This window comes from Sinocyclocheilus rhinocerous, unplaced genomic scaffold, assembly GCF_001515625.1.
Source record: "Sinocyclocheilus rhinocerous isolate Xijiao unplaced genomic scaffold, SAMN03320098_v1.1 scaffold1107, whole genome shotgun sequence".
NCBI classification, from domain to species: domain Eukaryota; kingdom Metazoa; phylum Chordata; class Actinopteri; order Cypriniformes; family Cyprinidae; genus Sinocyclocheilus; species Sinocyclocheilus rhinocerous.
In genome coordinates this window covers 536,261-548,415 of record NW_015647084.1, presented here as the reverse complement: position 1 = coordinate 548,415, position 12,155 = coordinate 536,261, and the positions used below count along the sequence as shown (strand labels likewise).

General features: G+C 34.9%; 1 protein-coding gene across 2 annotated transcripts in view; it reads right to left on the bottom strand.

Annotated features, from left to right (window-relative positions):
* Window positions 1-12,155, bottom strand: part of LOC107708740 (contactin-4-like) — a 143,164-nt gene that overhangs the window by 49,499 nt on the left and 81,510 nt on the right. For both annotated transcript variants that reach the window (XM_016513039.1, XM_016513040.1), the window contains 3 exons: window positions 6,088-6,291; window positions 4,217-4,319; window positions 3,942-4,126 (listed from right to left, as the gene is read on the bottom strand). In XM_016513039.1, the coding sequence (XP_016368525.1) occupies window positions 3,942-4,126; window positions 4,217-4,319; window positions 6,088-6,291 (492 nt within the window). The remainder of the gene's footprint in view (window positions 1-3,941; window positions 4,127-4,216; window positions 4,320-6,087; window positions 6,292-12,155) is intronic.

Here is a 12,155-nt window from a genome sequence, read left to right as displayed (position 1 = left end):
ACATCATATGACCCCGTTAAGGATTAGATATGGGGTGAAAAAATTATTGATGCATAAAAATCTTGACTAACATTATATGTGGGAAAAATAAAATGCTAAAATTTATAACATGACCCCTTGAATGATCAATACTGATAAAGGCACTCATAAACACAAAAACATCTTTAAAACAACCCTCTTTATACGTGTACCTGTTAGAGGTACACAATCTTCATAGCAAAGCGAAGAATAGGACTAATGAAGGCAACAAAAACATTTGAGGGCAATTGCTAATCAAGCCAACGCAAGCAGAAAGAATGAAAGGCTTTGAGTGTCTCCTCCTGCTTTGCTGCTGCCAGTGGAAGTGATAAACATGAGATATACTTATTGATCGCCTCATTCCCTTGCTCTGCTGATGAATGTCTTGTAGGCCTAATTCCATGGGACTTCAAAATAAGATTACAGATTTTTATCACCTAACAGGTAAAGGGAAAAACATTGGGGAAGAGAATAAGATACAGAGTGAAATAGAGGAGAAGGGAGAGAGAGATCTGAGTGGTAAGTCAAGAGGTCTGTCCGTAGGCTAATCCTGCCATTGAAGAATCCCAGAGCCGCGAACAGGATAAACGTCAACCCGTCGCTGCTTTTTTATATGCCTTTTATATGTTTTAAGGTGTGTTGTAAATGATTACGAATAGCTTAAAGCATAGAATGAGTGATAACTGGCAGATGAATGAGAGTTCATTTTTAGGCAAGTCAGTTCACTCCTGGCCATTTTAGCTGATATCTGATGTAGTTAATAGGCATACAGTTCTATCGACTTGAATGGGGAAAGACCACAGTCTCAGAAACTTTCAATTACATATGTCAAACCATCAAAAAATCTGTTTCTTTGGCTCAAATTACACTGAAACCTTAATTTACAGTGCTCATTTTTACAAATGTTACACTTGAAGTCACACGTTTTGTTTTTGATGAAAATATCGATTAAACTTGTCAATATTTTGCCATGTAATATTCAATAATTTTAGTCAAATTACTCAAACGACATTTAGTTGATAAGAAACTGGAAAATAAAACCAACTATTTACCATTAAAATGTTTGAGTTCAGTAATCTTTTTAATGTTTTTGAAAGAAGCCTCTTATGCTCACAAGTCTGCATTTACAATCAATGATGCAGTAAAAAGATTGATTTTGAAAAAGTAACATTTCTAATTAATCATTTATATCAGTGTTAAAATGGTTGTGATGTATAATTTTTTTTCTTTTTTTTTTCTTGTGGAAACAGTGTTTTTTTTTCAGGATTCTTTAATGAATATCAAGTTCAAACGAACAGCTTTTTTTTTTTTTTTTTGCAACAATCTAAAAGTCTTTACTGTAACTTTTTTATCAATTTTTTGTGTCCTTGCTGAATAAAAGTATACATTTCTCTAACTTCTATCTCACTGACCCCAAACTTACTGTATATACATTTTAAAATGCATCAATGTCAACAAAAAATGTCCATGTTAATATCTTGCAATGTTGCATTGTTAATATCTTGCAATGTTATATTTTCATCAACACTTAATTAAAATTGTTTAATTATCAAATTAAAATATTTTTAAAAAATGACACTTTTATTATGCATTTTGCCTTTGTTATCATTGAGAAAATAAAAAATCTCTTCATGAACCATTTTCATCAAAAATTTTGTTGATGAGATCAATGCTGGTTTAGTGTGACATATTTCTATGCAAAAACCTGCATCTTATTCAATAACCACAGGTAATCCAGTTTAACCAGATGCTAAAGGTCTATTTCCTTCTCCTTATACTGCAGTTGACTTATAGACAGGAGGAGAGGTGTGATGGGGGTGGAAACGATTGAAGAACAGCAGAAGCGAAGCGAAAACCTAGGCGAATTATCATAAATATCAAGTCTCTCCAAAACAGAACTGGGCATGAGAGCTGAGGAGTGAAAGCATTAGTGAAACCCAACCACGCCTACGACGAATCGCCTCCTTGGCTGGATTACATTAGCTTTTATAGCCCCAGCTATTTATCTAATTAATACATTTATAAATCACAGCTACGTTGCGCATCTGGGAAGCCCATTAGGATAACTTCCCTTTTCTTGGAACCTGTCCCCCCCACATTGTTTGGAAAATAAACAATGAGACTACAGGGATAATAAAACATTCAGCGAGCTCCTTGCAGACTATTCTTGTAAATGGGCCACTGGGTATGCGGGTATAGCATTAGAGCCAGTGCACGATCCCATAAGGGGAGGATAAATCCCACTGCTCTCTAGCCTACAGGTACTTACTTAATAGGTAGCTGTCTTGTATGAACAATGCCATTGAGCCAACACGGCAGTGAAGGGAAAAGGTTATGAACTCTTCATTTTAAAGTCCATATCTAATAAGCTTCTCTTCATAAGCCTCTGAGTCACAATACACTAGCTAGAAACCTAGGCCTAGCCATTGGGGTCTCATTTTTTACAATTCATGCCAATTTGCACTGGTAAACAAATGTAGGCTGAAGGTTCACATGCAATTAATAGAATGTAAAAGGGATTTCCATGTTTTAATCTCAGTCTTTTTTCCCCACTGATTGGAAGACTTAAATCCTTAACTAATAAATAGCTATTTTACCTAATAGACTTTCAATAGGACAGAATGACTCGATTTGTACTATATACATTACTGTTCAAATTTTTTTTTTTAATTCACCAAGGATGTATTAACTTGATTACAAGTGACAGTAAATACATATTCAATATTTATGAACTTTATGTTAAATGAACTTTATATTAATCAAAGGATCCTAAAATAAAATGTATCATGGTTTCTACAAAAAATATTTTTACGCAGCACAACCATTTTCAACTGTGATAACATTGAGAAATGTTACTTGTACATCAAATTATAGAATATTAGAATGATTTCTGAAGGCTCATGTGACACTTAAGACTGGAGTAATGGCTGCTGAAAATTCAGCTTTGGTATCACAGGAATAAATTGTATTTTAAAAAATATTGAGTATTTAAAACTCTCTAATAATATTTAAAAATATTATTGTTTTTGTTGACCAAATAAATGCAGCCGTAGTGAGTACAAGAGACTTCTTTCAAAAACATTTAAAAAATCTTGCTGACCCCAAACTTTTGAACAGTAAAAAATAACTATAAATCCTATTCCTTGCAAAATAATACACTCTAAAAAATGCTGGGCTAAATACAACCCAGTGCTTGGTAAAATAGGGACACACCCAGCAATTGGGTTGTTTGGACCCAGCGGTTGGGTTAAATGTTTAACCCAACCTTCTGCGTAGTAACCCAACCGCTGGGTCAAAACAACCCAATTGCTGGGTTTGTCCCTAATTTACCCAGCACTGGGTTGTATTTAACCCAGCATTTTTTAGAGTGTAACTTCTCCTAATAAGCCATATGATTTCAAGTATCATTCATGACCATAACGCAACTCCACTCAGCCTTTAGTTCTGAACATCTTCAACTGGGTCCAGAATCTACAAATATGCTTCAAAATCAACGACTATTTTTGGATAAACACACAAAAAAAATCAGAAGTCATCACTGATCCAGATGCTGCTCTGCTGAGTGTTTTCCTGGCATATGTGCCCCTCATCTAAGCATAGTAAATTTAACAGCTTTGATCTGGAGTCAAATTGAATCCCATTGCCATCTGGTAAAACGGAACACACATACACACACACACACACACACACACACAAGGTCATCCTCTCATCTTTTTAATCTGGATAAAAATATTAAAGACATTACGAGTGGGAAGCTTTAATCATTTTGATGCACTGTTAAAGCACAACATCCGGCCTTAAGTTGATTTTCTGCTGGTCAGGGTTGAAGACTGGAAAGGCAGAGTCCTGCATCATGTCCTTCACTTCAATGAACGTGACATGTGGCTTTCCCTGTTCAAATATTCATGCATCTCTAGACTTACCAAAGAAAGACAGCTTTCCCTGCACAGAGTTTCTTCCTTTCGAGTTCTCTGCCACACATTCGTACGTGCCCGCGTCTTCTTGCTGGAAGTAAGGGATTTCCATCACGCCGCTGGTTTTTCTTACATCCACTTTACGGGTGAATGGGACTCCGTCAACCCGATGCCAACTCATGGATGGTACTGGACTAAGTCGTGGGAAAAAAACACAAACGCAAAAAGAAATTCAAAGACTGATTACATCCTCTTTCTATTGAGGACATCTTTGTAATACTTACTTCCCCAGTGCAAAACACTCCAGATGCACAGTTGAACCTTTGGCCACTTGAATGATCTCTGGAAACTGCACTTCAATCTTTGGCTCATATTCTCCCATAACACCTATAAAAAAGAAACAATCAATCACCTGTCACAAGCAAAATCGCAATTATTTCCAAAAAAAGCTCAATTATTCCATCTGAAATTGCAATTTCAAAAGCAGCCAATCTTTTATTTTCCGTTTCATTATTATTGCTTGATTTATTTGGTAGCTTCTGAAAGGTTTTTGGGATAGCAGGGAGCCCTGATATCTCCCTCTGTGTTTCTGTGAGGTGTGCTATCGGACCAGCGACTAAGCTGTCTGCGGGACTCAAAGAGATGCTTATCTGTAATGTCTAACTCTGGCTGTTTATGTCAGCGCTGCCAAATGGGAAGGGTTGAGGAGAGGCAATCATCCCCTTCTGTAGCATCCCAGGTAGAGAGACATGTTACAATGGGGTTTGAAATTGCGCATAGAGATCACACTGTGACAGTAGCCATTGAGTGGCTCATGTTGGTCATACACCACTGATACAAATATCAGGTTTGTAGACAACATGTTTTACACCATAATTCAGACAAGGCATCGGTTGCATCTCAGCCAGCTGGAACTTAAAAATGAAAAATAAGTATTTTCCTTTTTGAGGTCCAACTGGTGCATTGAATTGTACACACACACACACACACACACACACACACACATACATATACATCTTCTGTGTCAAATGAACCTTCAGAAAACATTATAAAATGTTTCTCAAAAACATTTCTTAGTAATGTTGAACACAGTTGTTCTGCTTAACATTTTTTGGAAACCGTTATACATATTTTAAAATATATTTTAATGAATAGAAAGTTCAAAAGAAAAGCACTGACGTGTAAAAGTCAGCTCAGAACAATATAAAAGTCTTTATTGTAACTTTTGATTGATTAAATGTGTCATTTCTTCATAAAAGTATTAATTTCTTTCTTTAAAACCTTGCTGACCTGGACTTTATGTTACTGCATCTGCATTTAATTGCACTTTAAAATTCTGGTAAAAAGGGCATAAATATAATTGAGGGCAGTTTTGACTACTCAAAAACCTGAAAAATGAAACGTTTACCAATACATTTATCAAATATCCTGGAGGAGAAATTGATAAACACTCAACTAACTAAAGCAATACATTTGTCAGCAGTTAATTAACTTTTCCTATTGTGAAAATAAAAATTCTCATATATGTTTTTTTTAATGACACCAATCAAAGCTACTTTCAGATAATCATGTAAAAATTAATATAAAGTCTAGGTGGAGACAAGGCAAAAATAATGAAATATCAAAATAAATAAAAATATTATTAGGATTATTCATTAATTAAAGACAATTACTTAAATAATTATTAATTTTTTCCCCCTTTAAAATCAACCTAGAGGACAAAAAAGTTCCTCTAATCACCCAAAAAACTAGAAAATAGAAACCAAAAAAATCTCTCATAGAAAATAAGTTTATTTTAGGCTATCACTCAGATAAATTAGATTCCGTTTGTCTGTTACGATATTTGACAATTTATGTTTATCACCCTTGTACATGAGTGTGATCAAACTGTAAATCCACAGAAAAGCAACAATTAGATCAGCCCAAGACAAATGACCTTTCAGTTCGAGGGCCTATGATAATGCCAGCCTAGAGGCACCAAAACATGCTGCCACAGCATCTTAAAATTTGCAGAGAAACAGATTATTAACCTTTGAATAAAATTTGTATTCTACATATATATCATCTTTTTTTTATCTCTTTTAGTTACATAATTCTATAATGCATATGGGATTGAATGTATGGCATATATTGAGACATCAGCAAGCATTCTCACCATCATTGCGCAGTATCAGAGGAGTAGGCGGGCCTTGGACGCGTGTTTTGGTGACAGTATTGGTCACAACACAGGTGTAGTTGCCCACATCAGATGGCTCAACTTTAGCAATGTATAGATTCCCTGTCTCCTGGGACACGAAACGACGAGAATCCTGCTTCACAAATGACGGGTACTCATTAAAAATCCAGGAGAACGTCAAAGCTGTTAGAGGAAAAAGGAAAGGAGAAAAGACCATCAACATCACACATGAGTAGAAAGAGGTCACTCTACTGCCCGGAAACTACATTTGCATACACATAACTAGAGTACACGGTGACATTTCCTCTCTCAGCAGAGCCTAAATGGCATATGTGAGCTCTGCTCATGAATCTTGCGCCTCCCTAGAGTTACTAAATTAGCATTAGGGCTACATGCTAGGGTGAAAATTAATCAGCCTGAGGAGGGTTGTGTGGCTTAGGGGGTGAAAAGTAATGACAGAAAGGATAACCAGTGCCCTGTGATTAGTTGGCTTCTAGTCAAGTGGGAAAGTGGTCGTATGTAACCAATGTTCAAAAATCCAGAGCGCTATTCACTGACATTGGTCATTTAATGGATAATCAGGTGAAACGTAATGAGCTAATCACACAGCATTTCATTAAAGCAGAGTTTTTAATGACAACAATAAAGAAATCTTAATGTAAATGTGTGGAAAGGACAACAGATGAATGGAAAAGTTCAAAAATGTTCAACTACCTTAATTGGGCGAATCTCACAAAACGGTCAAGAAATGTCATTGTTCCACCAAAATAATATGAAGCCTATTTTTAGGACTACTGACATTATTTTCATGACAATCCAATTCTTAGTAGCCCACTATAATGTGAACAACACATTTAATTCACATCACTATAATGTGACAAAAAATTGTAAAGTGTAAAATACTCTTATATTTAAAGTACAGAATATAGTTAAAATTTAAGTATAATTCACATTAGTATTTAATCTAGGTCTACTGTATTTAATTTATTGCAATTAAAAATATTTTATTTTCAAAAAGAATGATTTTCATGCAATTTAAAAAAATGTGCTTCATCGTCATGAAAGTAATATTAGAATATTTAATTTTAATTAAATTTTATTTTATTTGGATTCACCTTATTCTAGCTCATGCTGGAAATAGTAATGCAGTCATTGTTTTATATTTCCAGTTATGTAGTTTTCAACACACCATTTCACACTATATGAGACAAATAAACAGACAAATAAGTAAAACAGTCTCAACTCTGTGTGCTGTTGACCAGACTTTGAAAATGTAGCGTTCTCGTCGGCCGTTTCTCTCCATGAAATGTCAGCATACACTTAATGTCACATCTATCAGTGGTCAGTTCTTTTACAAGCACAGAAAAACAGTTTCGAACCTGACCTCCAAGAGTTACAACTGTTTTTCCTTTTGCTAATTCAATTACACACAATGCCTGTCATTCTCCAAGTTCCACCATCAACTATGAGCTACGGAAAGTGCAAGGTGAACCAGGCATTTCTCCATTATCCAGGTGTGAATCAAAATGATAAAGGAAATTTTCCTTTCAGAGGAAGCGCTTTCTGATAATAATTCAATTGCAGACTTTTTACTTGAAGTTGTTTGTATAGTACATGTTTGTAATTGGAGAAAGGCTATAAACTAAAATGAGTGCTTTTATAATGGCTTTGCATAAGTCAAAATCTAATTGCTGCTCAAAACAGCAATAAAGAAATCAACTGTCAATCTAATAAGCATCTAACCGCATCTGTGGAGGAACAATGCACTGAAGCATTAATAAACCGATGTGCATTTCCTGTCACCAGCCTCCTCCATGTTTCTGTGGCGCATACCTACATCTTATTCAACCAAACCACTCTGAGGTTAGACATGTTAGCTTTCCATTTGTGCCGTCAATGATAAATGCATTTGCAGAACGCTGTAATGTTCTACTCGGCCAAGGCTTTTGGCTCCCCATCAGCGCATTTAATCGACAGGCACATAGCATCTCCCCGGCTTAGTCCAATCAAACCCACTCACTCGTTAGCTAATTAAACAAAACAGTCTTGGAGGATTCCTGCCTGAGCCCTTGTCATTTATCACAGTTTGATCTGATCCATAGCTGTGGGCTTCGGCTATCTTGTGCACAGAAGGGGCTTGAGCAGCTTGGTTTTCCAACCCATGAACTCTGAGTGCTAAGCTAACATCATTCCTGTAATATACAACGGTAATTTAAGTAAATATTTCTATAAAAGCATAAGCAAGACTTTCAGAAATATGTTATGGTTAAGCTTAGGCACTTAAACTCTTAGTTTAATTAAAAGTTTAAGTGTTAATTAACAGGAAAATTAACAGTAAGGCTAACAAGATGTAAACAAACTGTTAAACCCTTACGAAAATGAACCATGGTTTTATTGTAGTGAAAGTGTAGTAACCATGTTTTTTTGGTGTACTGATTACCATTTGTATACAAATACCATGGTTAAACTATGGTTAGTGTAGCAAAACCATGGTTAATTTGTGGTTACCATGGTTTAACTATAGTAACCATGGTTTTTTGGTTTTATTTGTAGTAAAACCATGGTTAATTAGCTGTAGGTCAGTGACTAGCTTACATGAGGGTGCCAGCTTGAAGTTAATTTTGATGTTTCTTTTTTAAAATCTCTCTTATGCTAGTACTGTGCCTTAATGTTTATTAAGTCTCTTGCGAGGAATATAATACCTGCATGCACAGAGATCTGGGGCTCAGGATGAACTGAATAACGTAATGTGATTTTGTGCTATCGTAAAGACCCTGCAAAACAGGATCTGCTTTCTGACTTAAATCCTGCCATCCATGCATTCAATCAATCATTCCCCAAAATGCTGAACTTTTTATTAATTTAGAAGGTAAAAACTTCAAATGCTAATCCACTACTGCTGCAGGCATTAACGCTGCTTTTAAAAACAAAACAAAGCTTTGTGTTAGCAAAGAAAGGTCACATACAGTTGCTGAAAGGCTGTTGTTGCAACCCTAACACAATCCAAAAGAGGACACGACTAGAAATCAGTGGTCAAGTTGTATTTAAAATACTGTTCCAGAAACCCAAATAATCAGATGTGTGCACACACCAAATACACAAAATAATGTTCTTTTTAGCAACATCATATGACCCCTTTAAATGCTTTCTGAATATTGCTGTAACACTATAGAGCTAGTGTGAGTTTAGGGTGACATTACCTGACTGGCTGAACAATGGCGGACAGGGGGCAGGACAGACAAGAATTTTTTTTTCTAATTCGGTTTAAACTTTAAGGTACACCATCCATCAAAACTTCTGGGGCCAGTAAGAATTTTGTTTTTTTAATGAATACTTTGAGCAAGGATGCTTGAAATCAAATTTATAATGAATTATAATATATACCAATTATAATGTTACAAAAAAAATTCAATGTAAAATAAATGCTGCTCATTAAGCAGCACAATTGTTTTCAACACTGACAAATAATAAATGTTTCTTGAGCAGCAAATCAGCATATTAAAATGATTTCTCAAGGATCATGTGATACTGAAGACTGGAGTAATCGCTTTGCTGTCACAGGAATAAATTACATTTTAAAATGTATTAAAATAGGAAACAATTATTTTAAACTATAAAAATATTTCATGATATTACTGTTTTTACTACATTTTGATCAAGTAAATGCAGCGTTAGTGAGCATTAGAGAAAATATTAAAAAACCTTACTGACCCCAAACTTTTGCACATTTTATTTTCTGCCAGGCAAAAAACTATAAGTCAGACCATCTAAAAAAAATAGCACACCTCTCCTCAACAAACCACTTCATTTAAGAATAAATTAAACACAACAAATATTTTCGGTTAGCGGTTTGTTCAGATTTTAGCAAACACTACTAAATATATATGGGCAAAAACAATCATCGTAAGCAGTTATCAACATATCCATGAAAAAAAAAATCAATTTGTTTTCTACTTTTTCTTGCCATTAGCTTGACATGATGAAGGTGACTGTGTAATCTGGCTCAAAGACAAATGTTCTAATGTGCTTACACAAGCACTACTGATGTGTGACAGTAACTGGAACTACAATTAGAAAATAGGTGTTTCAGACTTTAGGCTAGGTCATAGTGCCCGTCTGAATACTATAAACAGTCTATCTGACAACAATGCCTCTTTCCAATTTACACCAGCCGTGGAAGCCTGGGGGAAAACAGTGGTGTGGGAAGTATTTAAAAAAAAAAATCTCACTATCATATTTCATTTTAGCGGAAAGAAACCATTATTACACCAGTGAAGAAACAGAGAGAAGAAAAGACATATCTGCAGACAAAATAAACCATCTATCACCGCAAACACCAGTCTCAGTTCCAATCAAGGAGACCCATTCATTATTTTTACACTCCGTCATGCCGCAAGCAGGAAATAAAGCTTTATGAAAAGATGCACATATCTGCCTCTTAATCGCGCATTATTGATGCGAGTGCTCTTGATGAATTTTAATAGCATCACAGCTGCCTGATCATCACTTGTTAATAATACATGTGAGACTATTTGTGACAACAGTATGCATATTTAATCATTGTGCCACGGATTACACAAGCTTACTGCTTGGCACAAATATATAAAAAGTTAACTGATTAATTAATAATTAGGTAAATAAATAAATCATAAAAACAACAGTGATCAAAGAATAGAGGTTGGTTCCAGTTTGTAAATAAGGACTTTTTAAAGGGATAGTTCACTCGAAAATGAAAATTCTGTCATCATTTATTCACCCTCAAATTGTTCCAAACCTGTATGAGTTTCTTTCTTCTGTTGAACACAAAAGAAGATATTTTGAAGAATGCTGGTAAACAAACGATGGTAGATGGTAGCCACTGACAACTTTTTTTCCATACTATGGAACTCAATGGCTTCATTGAGCCATTAAACCACATTAAACCATCAGCTGTTTGGTTTTCATTTCAACTATCCCTTTAAGCACCAATAATTGCAATATTGTTCAATAAAGATATAAGGCAATGGATCTCCACCTTGTTTGTAAAAATGATAAGTTTGGAAGAATTACGATTTTTTTTTTAATGTTTTTGAAAGAATTCTCATATGGTCACCAAGGCTGATTATTTGATCAAAAATACAGTAAAACAGTAATATTATGAAATATTATTACAATTGAATATACTTTTCTATTTTAATATATTTTCAAATGTCATTTATTTCTGTGATGGCAAAGCTGAAATTTATAGCCATTACTCCAGTCTTCAGTGTCACATGTTTCAGAAATATGCTGACTTGGTGCTCAAGAAATATTTCTTTAAAAAAAAGGAAATATTTTTTTATTCAACAATTATGCAATAACTTGTTCAAAAAGTGACAGTAAAGACATTTATAATGTTACAAAATATTTCAAATAAATGCTGTTCTTTCTATTTATCAAAGAATCCAGAAAAAATTATCAGTTTCCAAATAAATTTAAAGCAGCAAAACATTTCAATGACTTCAACATTGATAATAATAAGAACCATTATTAATATTTGAGCACCAATAATAATTGATAATAACTGAGCACCAAATCAGCATGTTATAATGATAATGAAGTTCAAATAATGAATTCTTAGAATTACAGTGGATACAGAAAATAATCACCCCCTTTAAAATAATCACATATTGTTGCACAAGTCAGAAGATGGATACAAAAAAATGTCAAAGGCTTTATCAATGCCTAGAAGCACAGTGAAGTCTATTATTAAGAAGTGGAAGGTATTTGGTAACACAGACCCTCCCTGGATCAGGACGTCACTCCAAACTGGATGAAAGAGCCAGGAGGAAACTGGTCAGAGAGGCGACCAAGAGGCCAACAGCAACTCTGAAGCAGTTACGGGAATTTATGACAAAGAGTGGTCATTGTGTGCATGTGACAACAATATCACAAATTCTCCACAAATGTGGCTTGTATGGGAGGGTTGCAAGAAAAAAGCCACTCCTCAAGAAAGGTCACATGCTGTCACAACTGAGCTTTGACAAAACACACCTTGAACATTCTGAGGCAGATGAGACTAAAATTGG